The sequence below is a fragment of the Monodon monoceros genome, unplaced genomic scaffold (assembly GCF_005190385.1).
Source record: "Monodon monoceros isolate NGI ecotype Baffin Bay Population unplaced genomic scaffold, NGI_Narwhal_1 Super_Scaffold_16, whole genome shotgun sequence".
Taxonomy (NCBI): Eukaryota; Metazoa; Chordata; class Mammalia; order Artiodactyla; family Monodontidae; genus Monodon; species Monodon monoceros.
Genome location: NW_021703772.1, coordinates 18,298,858 through 18,313,500, shown reverse-complemented (window position 1 = coordinate 18,313,500; position 14,643 = coordinate 18,298,858). Strand labels below are relative to the sequence as shown.

At 62.3% G+C, this 14,643-nt stretch overlaps 2 protein-coding genes across 4 annotated transcripts; one reads left to right on the top strand and one right to left on the bottom strand.

Moving 5' to 3' along the window:
- Positions 1-394: 394 nt before the first annotated feature.
- On the bottom strand, positions 395-1,043 carry LOC114896540 (translation initiation factor IF-2-like). The gene is made up of 2 exons (XM_029224589.1): positions 521-1,043; positions 395-465 (listed from the first exon to the last, which is right to left on the bottom strand). Exons 1-2 carry the CDS (start codon positions 1,041-1,043, stop codon positions 395-397), a joined length of 594 nt encoding a protein of 197 aa, XP_029080422.1.
- SLC4A3 (solute carrier family 4 member 3) lies at positions 716-14,438 on the top strand. 3 transcript variants are annotated; one of them, XR_003794027.1, is made up of 23 exons: positions 716-876; positions 1,034-1,175; positions 1,506-1,671; positions 2,282-2,559; positions 2,718-2,833; positions 3,243-3,442; positions 5,057-5,205; positions 5,356-5,536; positions 6,016-6,151; positions 6,423-6,606; positions 7,035-7,134; positions 7,584-7,768; positions 8,443-8,668; positions 8,877-9,095; positions 9,402-9,550; positions 9,734-9,928; positions 10,355-10,573; positions 10,932-11,021; positions 11,547-11,713; positions 12,392-12,641; positions 12,967-13,136; positions 13,296-13,469; positions 14,113-14,164. XR_003794027.1 is itself a non-coding variant. In XM_029226043.1 (23 exons), the coding sequence occupies exons 2-23, from the start codon at positions 1,125-1,127 to the stop codon at positions 14,188-14,190; spliced, it is 3,687 nt and encodes a 1,228-aa protein (XP_029081876.1). In that variant the 5' UTR covers positions 716-876; positions 1,034-1,124; the 3' UTR covers positions 14,191-14,434. The 3 variants fall into 3 exon arrangements, 2 of the variants coding, with proteins under 2 accessions (XP_029081876.1, XP_029081877.1); XM_029226043.1 differs by having other exon boundaries at positions 12,392-12,645; positions 14,113-14,434; XM_029226044.1 differs by lacking the exon at positions 9,734-9,928 and having other exon boundaries at positions 12,392-12,645; positions 14,113-14,438.
- Positions 14,439-14,643: the final 205 nt, after the last annotated feature.

The window sequence follows — 14,643 nt, the reverse complement described above, 5'->3', positions numbered from 1 at the left end:
CTCAGGATTCAGGGACGTGACTCCACCAGCTATTAATGAGGGGTTGTTAGGGACATGGCATTGTGCTAGGTGCTCAGTTTCAGCGAGACCCCCAGAAGGTCAAATTGGGATCCAGTCGTTCCTTCCAAACACCTTTGCCCTTGGAAAAGATGTGACCTAGGGGGGTGGAGGAGGGGGAGAGAGGGTGTAGAAACTGAGGTGCAGAATCTTAGAGCTGGATGGAACTTCGGAACACCCCGTTTCCAGGCCCCTCTGGCTACGTTGGGGAAACCGAGGCCAGGGAGGTAACTGCCAAGGTCAAATGTTGGGCGCTGCCTGGTGGCAGAAGCCAGGCATCTGAGGCTATACCGGAACCGAAGGGACAGGTGGTGGGTGCTCCCGTAGGCCTGCGAGCTCAGTTCCCAAGGTTGGAGGGGCTGGCGTCTGCGGAGGGGTCGCCTCCACGGCTCTTGCGGGGAGAGGAGGCTAAAAGCAAGGTGATGCGTGCATCTGGGAATTGTGGGAGTGGAGGGCGGCGCACCCGCCTTCGGCAACGCGTGGGGCGCCGGAGAAGGGATTGCGGGGCAGGTGGGGTCCTGCGGGGGCCCGCGCGTGGGGGCCGGGCCGGCCGGGGCGGGGTGAGTCACCGCCCGCCCGCTCCCATTGTGCGGCCCGGCGGCGGCGGCGGCGGCGGCGGAGCTGCGGAGCCGAGCGAGAGGAGGTGGAGCCGCGGGCTGCGGGCTCCGGCGCCTGCGTCCGCCCAGCCCGCCAGGCTCGCTGCCGCCGCGGGCGCCCCCAGGCCGTCCGGCCCTGCGCAGCGACAGGCCCCGGGGCGAGCGCGGGAAGGAGATGGGGCGCGGCGGTCGGCCCGAGCTCCGCACGCTCCGGAGCCCCGAGGTACCGCAGGGCGGGGCAGGGAGCGGCGGGCCGGGCCCCGGGGCATCCCGGGCGCGGCGGGGCCTCGATGGGCGCTCGGGCGGGCGGGGGATCCAGCTCCGGGGAGGGGGAGGGGGGGCGGCCGCGCGAGGCTCCTGACCCCGCCCTCCTCCCCCAGGGCTCCCCATTAGGTCCGCGCAGCGCCCTCTTCTCACCCGGGTCACGGGTCCCTCAGTGAGTCAAAGTCCCCCCAAGCCGCCTCTCCGGACATGGCCAATGGAGTGATTCCGCCGCCCGGGGGCGCCTCCCCCCTACCCCAGGTGACTGACGCTCGCGGGGGTGGGAGAAGAGGAGGGGGAGGGACCTCAAGGAGGATAGGGGGGTCTTCTGGTCGACCCTGGGACCCCCAGATCCAGGGATAGAGCTGGGCGGGAGATACGGAGAAAGAGGGGGTCTTTTGGTATTTCTCGGATCTGTTGCCCCCTCTCCTCCCAAGCCCTGGAAGCCTGGGAGGTTGACCCCTGCCTGGGTCACAGGGTGTAGAAGAAGAGTCTGCTGGTCTCCCCCATCTCCACCTAGGGCTTGGAGTTGGGGTGGGTGTGTGGCGTTCATGTGTCAGGGTTCCTTAGAAGAGGCTGTTGGGTCTGCAGGTCCGGGTGCCCTTGGAGGAGCCCCCTCTGAGTCCAGACATGGAGGAGGAGGATGATGACTTGGGCAAGACCTTGGCTGTGAGCAGGTTTGGGGACCTCATCAACAAGCCCCCGGCCTGGGACCCCAAGAAGCCCAGCCGCAGCTACAGCGAGCGGGACTTTGAGTGTGGGTAGCCTGGGGACCCCTAGTGTGGCCGCCCTCACCGCCATCACCTTCATTGCCACCATCACCGTGCTCACCACTGGCTTGGTCACCCGGTGTCATCTTATGCTGGATGCTGTGCTGGATGCTGTGCTGGGCCACCATGCCATGTTAAGTCATCCTGCCTCACTTACCCATCACCTGTCTGCCTGCTAGGGGAGCTGAGCCCCAGACACAGGGGAGATGTAGGGAGATGGGCCTGAGGCCTCCCTTGGTGACCTTCATCTTCCTCAAGGCTCTGTCATACCTCTGGCCCTGCTCTCGTCTCTCTGCCACCTCTCCTCCCCTCCTTAGCTCTGCTGACTCTACCTTTCCCTTCCTTGCTGTGTCCTGTCCTCTCATCCCCGCATCCTCCCTGTCACAACCTCCCCTCTCCATCACTCCATCCCCCCGACTCTACCAGGCCTTCCCAATGACAGGCTATGGGTACAGGTGTTGGGGGGAGCCTGACTCTGGAGGAAGGACTAGGGTGCCCTTGTTTGAGGCCTTGAGCTAGAATAAGGCATGCGTCCCTAGGGTGGTGAGGGGCCCCCTTCTGCTGTGGGGGCCCCAACCAGCTCTCCTGCACCCCCAGTTCACCGGCACACATCCCACCACACCCACCACCCGCTCTCGGTGCGCCTGCCTCCACCCCACAAGCTGCGGCGACTGCCCGCCACCTCTGCCCGGCAAACCAGGAGGAAGAGGAAGAAGGAGAGAACCTCTGCTCCCCCCTCTGAGGGGACCCCTCCCATCCAGGAGGAGGGGGGAGCCGGAGTGGATGAGGAGGAGGAAGAGGAGGAGGAAGAGGAAGGGGAGTCTGAGGCAGAGCCTGTAGAACCTCCACCCGCAGGGTCCCCACCCAAAGCAAAGGTAAGGTCTGTCCCCAGGGAGGGCTGGCTGCTCAGGGAGAGAAGGGGAGGCCTGGAGGGGGGAGGGGAGGCCCGGCAGGGTTAGGGGGAGGCGGGGCTGAGTGGGGTATTGGGGCTGAGTCAGGGCAGGGACCCAGGTCACACGGGGTTTATCCACAGTTCTCCATTGGAAGTGACGAGGACGACAGTCCCGGCCTCTCGGGGAGGGCCGCCTTCACCAAGCCCCTGCCCGCGGTGGGCCCGCGCTCCGACAAGAGCCCCCAGCACTCGGTCAGGTACTGGCCTCCAGCCCAGCCCAGAGCAGGTCCCAGGCTCCTTCCTGACCCCAGTGGAGAAGCTAGGAGGAAAGGAGGCGGGGCGGAGGAGCCGGGGAGGGCGTGCCCCTTCTCTGCATGATTGGCAAGGAGGAGAGCACCAGAGGGCGGGCAGGGAGAGTCCTCCAGGAGAGAGAAGGTGTCTGGGTGAAAAGGAGGATGGGGACAAAGAAGAACTGGGGACCAGCGCGGCGGGGGCAGGAAGGTGGAGGTAAGCTTTTCTCTCTGCCCAGGAGGAGCCTGTGTGTAGTCCCCAGGGGGCCTCTCCAGGCCCTGCCCCAAGCTGGGGGAGGGCAGAGGAACCCCCTCCCCTGGCCCATCTCCACCGAGGGTCCCTGCCAGTTTCAAGGCTGCCGTGTTGCCTCCTCAGCTCCCCTAGTCCCCGGGCCCGGGTCTCCCGAGTCGCCGGAGAGAAGAGCCGGCCACGGAGCCCGTCAGCCAGCTATGACCTGCGGGAACGGCTATGCCCAGGCAGTGCCCTGGGCAGCCCGGGTGGCCCGGAGCAGCAGGTGCCCACGGATGAGGCGGAGGCCCAGATGCTGGGCTCCGCGGACCTGGACGACATGAAGAGTGAGTGACACCCACTTCCAGGGGTGCCCAGCCTGTGAGGGACCTTGGAGAGGCTCTGTGTTCTCCCCCACCCAGGGCTGAGCTCCTCTGCGGTATCCCTGTCCGCTGGAATGTGGCCAGTGATGGGGAACTCACTACCTCACCAAGCCATGCCTTGGGTGCCAGAGCTGAGACTTCCCCTCACGATGCCTTTGCCCTTCCGTCCTGGTTGTGTCCTCTGAGTCACCCCTGGAATAAGGCAGCCCTTTTTCCACATGACGTTTGGAGACATCATTGTACCCCCCCTCCCCCGAGGCTTCTCTTCTCGGGGCAAACTCTTTTTACCCGCTTGGAACCAGGGCCCTGAGTCCCAGCCACTCCACCAGGCCCTGCCTCTCCCTGTGTCAGGAGCCTCCTACTCCCATCACACCACCCTCGGCCGGGCCTGGCTGTGATCTCGGGAGGTTCCTTCCGTCTTATCAGTGCCCTGGTTTCTGTGCCACCTGTCCGCACCCATGGGGCTCTGTGCCCAGCCAGGGGCATCACCGACCCCGCCCTCCTCCCCTTGGAACCACAGTGTGTGTGCAGGGGTGGGGTGGGAGGGGGGAGGGCTCTGAGTGTAATACGTCATGGAAAGTTGCCAGGGCCTGAGGACAGGGACAGGAACAATCCGATGGCAGCAGCAGCGGCGGCTGTGGCGGCAGCGGTGGGATGGGGGGGTGGTCAGGGGGAGGGCGTGTTTACAGACCTAGGGTGCAGGCTGGAAGCAGCAGGGAGCAGGCCTGGGGACCTTGGGAGTCGGGGTCAGGAGGCCCGGCCACTTTCAAGCTCTGGTTGGACCAAGACCACTGCTGTCCAGGCTCCTACCTCTCAGGAGAGCCGGGGCTCTAGGAAGGAGCAGGGGCTGAGGCCTTGGCCATCGGGGGAATGATGAGCCCGCTGGAGGAGGTCACAGAGCCCAACGGGGCACTGAGCCCTGGGCCCGGGGACGCTGAGGGTCAGAGCCCTCAGAGGGCTCCAGCCCCCAGCCCTCGAGACTCGCTGGCCTCAGAGGACTTAGAGATGTTTGTGCTGGACCTTGAGGACTATGACCTGTGGGAATCCATCAGGGGCCAGCTGAGCCCCATGGTGGGCGGACCGGCTTGTGAGTAACTGGGCTGCTGGCCTTCCCCCAGCTGTGGGCCTGGAAGGGCAGATGGGAAGGAAGGGAGAGAAGCTCTGCCTGAGTCCGTCTGGATGTGTACCCATGGGGGAGTACACGTGGGTGCTGAGGGGCACAGGGAAGGTGCCGAGGGCGCGGGGCCTGGTGACTTAATGTGGGTCCTGGCACTGCCGAGTAAGAGACAGTGGCCGTGACCGGGGCTGTGGACTGAGTTGGGGGTCTGCCTTTTACTGTGGCTTAGCCAGTGTCCCCGTGTGACTTTGGACTAGTCCTTTCCCCTCTCTGGGCCTCAGTCTCCTTATGTATGAAATGGCCCAGCTGGACGATATGGTTTTGTCCGCATGGTCCCTGGGTGACTGTGGCGGCCCCCCCGCACTACCGAGTAGAATGGCTGGGCAGAGCTGGAGGGGCTGGCAATGACCCCGAGGCCCTGAGCTGGAACCCTGGGACCGCCAAGCCCATCTTCTCCACAGGTCACCGGCTGGAGGACAACCCTGGCGTGCGCCGGCACCTGGTAAAGAAGCCGTCTCGGACGCAGGGCGGGAGGGGCAGCCCCAGTGGCCTGGCCCCCATCCTGCGCAGGAAGAAGAAGAAGCAGCAGCTGGACCGGAGGCCTCATGAGGTACCGGACCCCGAGGAAGTGGGCCTTTGGATTCTTCTCGCCTCTCCTCCCCCCTTCTCCCTCCCTCCCTGCCTGGCCCATCGCCATGTCCCCAGGACAGCTGGTCCCACCTGGCGGCCTCCAGGCCTTCACCCTTGGCGCCCACCCCAGGTGTTTGTGGAGCTGAATGAGCTGATGCTGGACCGCAGCCAGGAGCCCCACTGGCGGGAGACGGCTCGCTGGATCAAGTTTGAAGAGGACGTGGAGGAAGAGACGGAGCGCTGGGGGAAGCCGCACGTGGCCTCGCTCTCCTTCCGCAGCCTGCTGGAGCTCAGGAGGACCATTGCCCACGGTAGGGGCCCTGCAGGCCTGTCCCTAGAGCTGCAGGCTCTCTTCACAAACCACAGAGCTCAGCCTGTGCTGGGCTGCCCAGCTCCAGGGACTGCTCCCTGGAGCCCTGGGGCCAGGCGAGGTCTGGCTGCCGCTTTGGGGACATGGGGTCCAGCTGCCTGCACAGCTATAAGTTTTGAGGGGTGGGGCTGTGCCCAGGTACCTAGCACTGTACCTGGGGCACAGTAGGTATCTGTCCACATGCAGTAAATCAACAGATGACCCCCTCTCTGGGCAAGGAGGGGCTGTGCCCTCACCCCGTGCTCTCTTTTTGCATCCCTCTCGGGCGGGGCTGTGGCCACATGGAGCTGTGTGTGCACCTGGGCACATCAGGTGCTTGGCTCACCCAGCATGTCTGCCTGTCCTTGGGGAGCAAGCCACTGGGGGGTGGTTTTTTTCTACCTGACGGGACCGTGCTCCCTCCCCTGACTGTGCCCCCAGGAGCTGCCCTTCTGGACCTGGAGCAGACCACTCTGCCAGGCATCGCACACCTCGTGGTGGAGACCATGATTGTGTCTGACCAGATCCGGCCGGAGGACAGGGCCAGTGTCCTTCGCACCCTGCTGCTGAAACACAGGTGCCAGGGTGGGGCACCTGGGAGGGCGCCTTCAGGTTCAGCTGCCTTCCAGGAGCACAGACTCTACTGAGTGGCTCTCGAGCCTCTGCTTGAATACCCCAAATGATGGGGAGCTCATTCCTTATTTATCTTTGGACAGTACCAACCGTTAGAAAGTTCCTTCTTACATTGAGGCAAAAAGGATGGAGGCCCTGACCTCATTTCCTCATGACCTCAGGCCACCAAGGGGCTGTCTTCCTAACCTGCCTTGCCCCCTCTGCCCTCTCCTCAGCCATCCCAATGATGACAAGGACAGTGGCTTCTTTCCCCGAAATGCGTCCAGTTCCAGCGTGAACTCGGTCCTAGGGAATCATCACCCAACCCCCAGCCATGGCCCCGATGGTGCAGTGCCTACCGTGGCTGATGACCTGGGGGAGCCAGCCCCACTCTGGCCTCATGACCCTGAGGCCAAGGAGGTCAGTCACCTTGCTCTGACCTGGGCTGGGGGATGAGGAGGGCTTCCAGTTTCAGTGGAGGCCATGGATGGCTTCATTGAGTGGGTCAGGAAGGTTGGTTGCCGGGCACCATACTAGGGATGTGGGGGACCTACATTCAGGAGGGACCCCTGCCCTGGAGAAACAGAAATTTAAAATGGGATGATGGGGCAGACCCAGGGGAGCCATTTAAACAAGGTAAGGCTGAGATATAGGAGGGGGCTTGGAGGAGGGGTCCAGATCCTGCTGTGGGGCACTTCACCAATAGTCTCCACCCTGGCTGGGGAGGGAGAAAGCAGGGCCCAGATCCAGGGGTTGGTGGGCAGAGTCCAGGCCTGGAACAAGGGATGGGAGGGCCTGCCATGGCCTCCGGTCTGGGTCCCAGCCCTATTCCAGTTCTGCGTCCTCAGAAGCCCCTCCACATGCCTGGGGGAGATGGTCACCGGGGGAAAAGCCTGAAGCTGCTGGAGAAGATCCCTGAAGATGCTGAGGCTACTGTTGTGCTCGTGGGTAAGGAGGGCTGGGCCCTGGGGGCATGTGGGCTACAGGGCGTGGATGCCCCCACCATGGTCTGCTTGTCTTGAGCTCTGGCCTGCAGGCTGCCTCGTCCATCCCCAACCAGGCCCCCACCTTGCCCCTGGTCTTCCTCTCAACCCATCTTCCCTAATCCTCTGCCTGCTTCCCATCCAGCTTTCTGCTATCTTGGATTGCTTCTAGTCCATATAACACCGTTGTGAGAATTAGAAAAAAGCACCCCTTCCTCAATACCCTTGATTTCCATCTGCTGGTAAATTGTAATAAATGTACAGACATATAAGCAAATAGGGCTTCTTTAGATTGGGGTTTCTTTGTGCAGTGCACAACCTGCTCAACTGTACATCATGGCCCCAGATATCCCCCCAGGGCCTGCCTTGACTGCGCCCCTTTGCCCAGCACCCTGTGCCTTACTGTCCCGCCAGGCTGTGTGCCTTTCTTGGAGCAGCCAGCGGCAGCCTTTGTGCGCCTGAACGAAGCTGTACTCTTGGAGTCTGTGCTTGAGGTCCCCGTGCCGGTTCGCTTTCTCTTCGTGATGCTGGGGCCCGGCCACACCAGCACCGACTATCACGAGCTTGGGCGCTCTATTGCTACCCTCATGTCTGACAAGGTGGGTCCGGCAGCCCCCAGGCTGGGCGTTCTAGGCCTGTTCCCCTGGGCCCTGCTTGTTCTCTGTCCCACTCGCTGCCCCCAGTGGTATCCATGGGTACAGGGGTGCTAGTGGCCCTTCGGGGTGGAGGCAGCGCTCTGGAGTGGTGGAGGGAGGGGTGAGCTGAGAGGGAAAAGGGAGCCTTGGGCTGGGGCTATGGGAGGGGACAGGGAGGTGGATGCAGGAACGAAGAAGCCCAGACGCTGAAGCTTTGGATGTGACATGAGACTCGAAAGGGAAGCTGGGCTTGGACAGGAGGGTCCTCTAGCCAGGGGTGATGTTCGAAATATTTCCCAACCAACAGGATGTGGGCACTCTCCAGTGAGGATGGAGATTGGATTGGTAGCGCTATGCCAGGCGTCATCCCTTCAGTTGTTGCATTCTGGAAAAGTCTGGAGGCTCCCAGGGGAAAAGCGCGGGCAGTCATGGGGGTTTGGGAGGTGTTCAGGGCCGTGGCTGCCTGCCGGCCAGCAGGGACATGAGTCATAGTTTTGATAAGTGGACTGGACCTGTGTATGTGGCTGACCGTCCACCTTGCCTCTGGCTCTCTGATGGCCCAACACCTCCTCCCCAAAGCCCCCCGTCCCAGGGCCTCCCTGGGCTGTGGGCTTAGCCCCTGGCATTCCTGCCTCCAGCTATTCCACGATGCTGCCTATCAGGCGGACGACCGGCAGGACCTCCTGAGCGCCATCAGCGAGTTCCTGGATGGCAGCATCGTGATCCCCCCGTCCGAGGTGGAGGGCCGAGACCTGCTGCGCTCCGTGGCTGCCTTCCAGCGCGAGCTGCTCAGGAAGCGGCGGGAGCGGGAGCAGACCAAAGTTGAGATGACCACCCAGGGCGGCTACGTGGCCCCTGGGAAAGGTCAGACCCTTTGGGGCCCGGAGCCCCCTGAACATATGCCCCCTCCGCGGCTCCCACGGCTCTGACCCCAGCCCCATCCCGACTCTTGAGCCCTGCACGTCAGCTTCCAATCCCTGACCCAGGTCTCTGCACTGCGTCCCAGGCTGGGAAGGATTGGGCCCAGGGCCTGCTCCAAGCACGAGGTTCCAGCAGTCTCTTGTTCCCCCAGAGCTGGCGATGGACTTAGGGGGCTCTGAGGTGCCCCCTGACGACGACCCCCTGCTGCGCACTGGCTCGGTGTTTGGGGGGCTTGTCCGGGATGTGAAGCGCCGGTACCCGCACTACCCTAGCGACCTGCGGGACGCCCTGCACTCCCAGTGCGTGGCTGCCGTGCTCTTCATCTACTTTGCTGCCCTCAGTCCCGCCATCACCTTCGGGGGGCTGCTAGGTGAGGGGCGGGAGGAGAGGAGGGGGCTCACTGTCACCTGCAGGGTTGCTGGGTCAGGGTGTCCCAGTGGTCACTTCTGGGATGACAGTAAAGTGAGAGGGGGTGGGTGCAAGGGGTGGGAGATCCGGGGTGGGGGGCTGGTGGTGAGAGGCAGGAGGGCTGAGAGTGGTGAGGGTCCCTAGCTACCACTCTGGGGGGCTGCTCCGTTTTTCTTGGGTCCCCAGGTTAGGGGAAACTAGACAAGAAAGAGGGGCCAGGTAGAAAGAGCCAGGCCAGGGCCGTCCCACTGACCCTTGCCCGCGCCAGGGGAGAAGACAGAAGGACTGATGGGTGTGTCTGAGCTGATCGTGTCCACGGCTGTGCTTGGTGTCCTCTTCTCTCTGCTGGGGGCCCAGCCGCTGCTCGTGGTCGGCTTCTCGGGGCCACTGCTCGTCTTCGAAGAAGCCTTCTTCAAGGTGACAGCCACCCTGCCCCTCCCCAGGGGTCACCTGCTCCACCCTGTGCCCCTGGCCCAGGTGATGGGCCCCTGCGGTCTTTCCCCCTCCTCTCCCTCGGGGTTCACCTCCTGCCCGTCCCGTGGGGCCCTGAGGGCCAGGTTAGATGGCTGTGGGTGACCACCTCTCTCTCCCGACCTCTAGTTCTGCCGAGCCCAGGGCCTGGAGTACCTCACAGGCCGGGTGTGGGTTGGCCTCTGGCTGGTGGTCTTTGTTCTTGCCCTGGTGGCCGCGGAAGGCAGCTTCCTGGTCCGCTACATCTCACCTTTCACCCAGGAGATCTTTGCCTTCCTCATCTCGCTCATTTTCATCTATGAGACCTTCCACAAGCTCTACAAGGTGGAGGCCCTGAGAGGTCTTGGGGGGGTGGGGTGTAGATGGGGGCTGGGCAGCACCTGGGAAGGAGAGCCTGGGGGGAGGAGGGACGATGAGGAAGGCTCTGTAGGCTGTGGGCCTGGGGGTTGAGGACGCCCTAGGGCTACGTCTGAGCTGAAGGGCAGGGAGTCAAACCCAGAGGTTTGAAGTCCAGGATTCACCTGAACAGGTATGGGACGGAAAGGGGGCATTGTCAGGGCTATGGGTCTGGGGGCCTTGGGTCACTATGTAGAGGAAGGGCGTCTGTGTGTGAGATGGAGCTGCATGTCCTGTGTTACGTTGCCTGGTTAGGTGTGGGAGGGGCCAGCCCTCTCCCTCACAGGTGTACTGATGCTATGAAATCAGGCATCTGCCCAGGTGAGCGCTAGGGCAACCTCGTAACCCACACAGGTGTTCACGGAGCACCCACTGCTGCCATTCTACCCCCCTGGGGGAGCCCTGGCAGCTGAGCTGGACCTGAATGGGAGTGCCCTGCCCCCCACCGAGGGGCCGCCGGGCCCCAGGAACCAACCCAACACGGCTCTGCTGTCCCTCATCCTCATGCTCGGGACCTTCCTCATTGCCTTCTTCCTGCGCAAGTTCAGAAACAGCCGCTTCCTGGGCGGCAAGGTGCGTGGCCGGCGGGAGTAGGGCCTGTGGACCCCCTGTGGGTGTCCCGCGGTTCCTGCTGTCACTGCCAGGCTCCGCTCAAGAGAGGGGCTGTCCCCTTCTCCGGGTCGTGGGAGACCTCATCCGAGTCTGTGCAGCCTCTGCCCCTGTCTGAAGCCTCAGAGAAGTGTAATCAGGAGAGGAATGCCCTCGTGGGCTGGGCTGGGCTGGCACCTGCGGGGTTTAAAGGGACAGGCCAGGGGACCTCTGGCTCCTGCTCAGGCCCAAGAGGGGTCCGGGTAAAACACCCCCACGTTAGTCTCCTGACCCTCCCCTCCATCTACCTTTTGCTCCCTTCCCCTCATTGGCCCCTCTCAAGGCTCGCCGTATCATCGGGGACTTCGGCATCCCCATCTCCATTCTGGTGATGGTCCTGGTGGATTACTCCATTACAGACACCTACACACAGGTGAGTGAGTCCCGACCCCCTCTGGCAGCTGGTTCTCACCCCAGGGGCTTGAGAGGCAGGCCATAACATGTCCCCATTGCGCCAGCAGCCGGTCAGGGCTGGAACCCAGCTTTCCTAGTGGAATGGCTATGTGCTGGGGCTGCACAGGGGTGGGTAGGCTGGGGGTTTCAGAAGCAGCTGCGTGGTCCAGCTGAGGAGGCCGGCCAGGGGGTCTGGGGCTATGTGTGGCCCTTAGTCAGGACTCCTGGAGGACCAGGTGTGGGACTGGGGGCAGAATGACAGGTGCCCCTGCAGCAGGTCTCCTGGCAGCTCTGGGGCTCAGGGAGAAGGTATATCATTTCCTCATTTGCTGCCAGACCCCTTGGAGGCACAGTGACTTTGGAGGATACAAAACTGATTTTCCCCACACCTGTTCACACCCATGTTCCCTGGAGCCCTGGTACTGGGGACACAGAGCTGGTGGGGGGAAGCTGCTACGTGGAGTTGCTAGCGGCCCTGAACCCGGTCTTCCTTCTGGTCATGCAGAAGCTGACGGTGCCCACGGGGCTCTCAGTGACCTCCCCCCATAAGCGCACGTGGTTCATCCCGCCCCTGGGTAGCGCCCGTCCTTTCCCGCCCTGGATGATGGTGGCAGCCGCCGTGCCCGCCCTCCTGGTCCTCATCCTGATCTTCATGGAGACACAGATCACTGCGTGAGAGGGCTGGGGGGGAGGAGCGGGGAGCCGTGGGATTGGCGGCCGGAGGGTGTCCATGGGCCTGGGGCGTGGTTTCCCCGTGGTGCTTTTTTTTTTTTGCGGTACGCGGGCCTCTTACTGTCGCGGCCTCTCCCGTTGCGGAGCACAGGCTCTGGACGCGCAGGCTCAGCGGCCATGGCTCACGGGCCCAGCAGCTCCGCGGCACATGGGATCTTCCCGGACCGGGGCATGAACCCGCGTCCCCGGCATCGGCAGGCGGACTCTCAACCACTGCGCCGCCAGGGAAGCCCCCCAGTGGTGCTTTGACATGATACCTGTCTGTTACTACCACCACTTGCAGGGTGGCACTTGACAGTCCTCAGAAAACCCTGGCAGCATGTTCTCTCAGTGACGCTCACATGTATCTCATTTTGGTTAAACCACAATGATGTGGTGAGAGCTGGCATCTGGCTTTTGTGGTGTTTTAAATATCCACAGTATGGGAATTTGCCTCAGATTTGCTTAAATATGAGAACTTCAATTTGAGAACCTGAAAGAGGAAGCTGGCAGGTCCTGGGAGAGTTCTGCTCTGCATGTCCTTCCCCCTCTACACCGTCCCTGCTGTGTGTGCCTGACCCTGTCGCTGGCCACGCCCCCACCCCCAACTCACCCCCACTTCCCATCCTCTCCCCGCAGGCTCATCGTCAGCCAGAAGGCGCGGAGGCTGCTCAAAGGCTCCGGCTTCCACCTGGACTTGCTTCTCATCGGCTCCCTGGGTGGGCTCTGTGGCTTGTTTGGGTTGCCCTGGCTCACGGCCGCCACCGTCCGCTCGGTCACCCACGTGAATGCGCTGACTGTTATGCGCACTGCCATTGCTCCGGGCGAGAAGCCCCAGATCCAGGAGGTGCGGGAGCAGCGGGTCACTGGAGTGCTCATCGCCAGCCTCGTGGGTGAGAGCGCCCACCTTGCACGGCCCCGGTCCCCACCCCCCAGACTTGCGTTTTGGACCTTAAATCCTTTCTCCATCCCAGGCTTGACCCAGATCCCTTCTGAGTTTCCAAACGCCTCGTGACTAGCCCCTGCTCTGACCCTCAGACCTGCTTCTTGACACTCCATGTGCCTTTTTGCTTGAGCCCTTTCTTGGTTCTCTGTCCTGTTGCATCTTCTCTTGGTCACAGTGATGAGGCCCGGCTCATCTCCTCCCCACCAGGCCCTTCCATCCTCACGGGGGCTGCCTGAGGGGTCACGTAGGTGTGTGTCACCTCCTCCAGGCCTGTCCATTGTCATGGGGGCTGTGCTGCGCCGGATCCCACTGGCTGTGCTCTTTGGGATTTTCCTGTACATGGGGGTCACATCACTGTCTGGCATCCAGCTGTCCCAGCGTCTGTTGCTCATACTCATGCCAGCAAAACACCATCCCGAACAGCCCTATGTGACCAAGGTAGGGCCAGGAGGCACAGAGGTGGGGCGACGGGGTGATGGGGAGCGGCGGGGGGGGGCCGAGGGATCTCTGGGCTGGAGATGGGACTCCAAAGGATAAGTTGGGACCTGGGGACCCGAGTTCCTAAAGATGTGGTGAGACCTGACGCCTGTTCCCCAGGTGAAGACCTGGAGGATGCACCTGTTTACGTGCATCCAGCTGGGCTGCATCGCGCTGCTCTGGGTGGTCAAGTCCACGGCGGCCTCGCTCGCCTTTCCCTTCCTGCTGCTGCTCACGGTGCCCCTGAGGCGTTGCCTCCTGCCCCGGCTCTTCCAGGACAGGGAGCTACAGGCGGTAAGGGAAGGTGCTTGGGGCAGTCTTAGGGGCTTGGGCCCTGGGTGCCAGTCTTTGCTGTTGTGTGACCACAGACAAATTACCTAACGTTCCGAAATCTCATTTTCATCTGTATGACGGGGCTAATAGGTTCTCCCTTATAGGATCGTGGTGAGGATTAAACACAATTCCAGGTAAAGCAATGAGAACGGTGCCTTGGTGTGAAAGAAGCACAGGGCTGCTGTAGACAGCTGTGCAGGTTGTGTCCTGAGCAAAGGCACACAGCTGAGGGATGAGCGGGCGCGGGGCAGTGCTGAGATCCATTCTGAGCCCTGTTTTTGTCAGCTAGAGGAAGGGACATCTTTTTGAAAATCCTCTGCCCACGCATGGCTTACAAAGGTACCACAGGAGCTCAGAGCCCCAGGAAAGTACTTCTGTGTGGTAGCTGCTATCATCATTATTATTACTAGGAGGTATCGCTGGGGGGTGACCTGAAGGTTTTGGCCAGAGGGAAGTGCTTCAACCTGGGGCCACAGTCCCTGTAGACAGTGAGGCTTGGAAAGGTCTAGGGGCAGTGAGGGCTGCCGGCCCAAGGAGGAGCTGGGGAACGGGAGGCGGTGAGTCCGCTTGCCGGCCTCTCCCAACCTTCTGCTCCCTCTTGCAGCTGGACTCTGAAGATGCTGAACCAAACTTTGACGAGGACGGCCAGGATGAGTACAACGAGCTGCACATGCCCGTGTGATCCTCCACCGTGGTGCCCCTTGGAGACCCCGACACCTTAGTGATCGACACCAGGCCCCAGTCAGAGCCCAGCCCTAGGGCCAGCGGGCTCCTCATGACCCAGAGACGTGCCTGGAACCACTACTGATGCCACGACTAGAGTGGCCCCCTGACTCTGCCCTGGGCACTGACCTCGTCTCACCCAGGCCCTTTCACAGACCAGACCGGCACAGGCTTTGAGCTCATTATAACCACACTCCTTGTCTTGTGTCTGCCTCACTTTCTTGGTTCCATCTCTGGTTTCTCGGGTCATACTTATCCATCTGGAATTGGAAGAATTCTATTTTCAGGGTCGTCAAAATCAGGGAGAGTTTTGAGGCAAGGACAGAATTCTTGGAGGAAAGGGAGAGAATCAAGACCACAGAAGGTCAGAGCTGGATCTTATCAGCACCCCCTCGACCCCCCCCTGAAGTAC

What these genes read in the sequence shown, in the direction of transcription:
- LOC114896540 (XM_029224589.1), bottom strand. Translation starts at nt 1,043, where the DNA reads ATGGGGAGCCCTGGGGGAGGAGGGCGGGGTCAGGAGCCTCGCGCGGCC. An exon ending in CCACGCGTTGCCGAAGGCGG is followed by an intron (nt 466 to 520) that starts GTGCGCCGCCCT and finishes CCTTGCTTTTAG; the next exon opens with CCTCCTCTCCCCGCAAGAGC.
- SLC4A3 (XM_029226043.1), top strand. Translation starts at nt 1,125, where the DNA reads ATGGCCAATGGAGTGATTCCGCCGCCCGGGGGCGCCTCCCCCCTACCC. An exon ending in GGCTACTGTTGTGCTCGTGG is followed by an intron (nt 7,135 to 7,583) that starts GTAAGGAGGGCT and finishes CTGTCCCGCCAG; the next exon opens with GCTGTGTGCCTTTCTTGGAG. An exon ending in AGGACAGGGAGCTACAGGCG is followed by an intron (nt 13,470 to 14,112) that starts GTAAGGGAAGGT and finishes TCCCTCTTGCAG; the next exon opens with CTGGACTCTGAAGATGCTGA.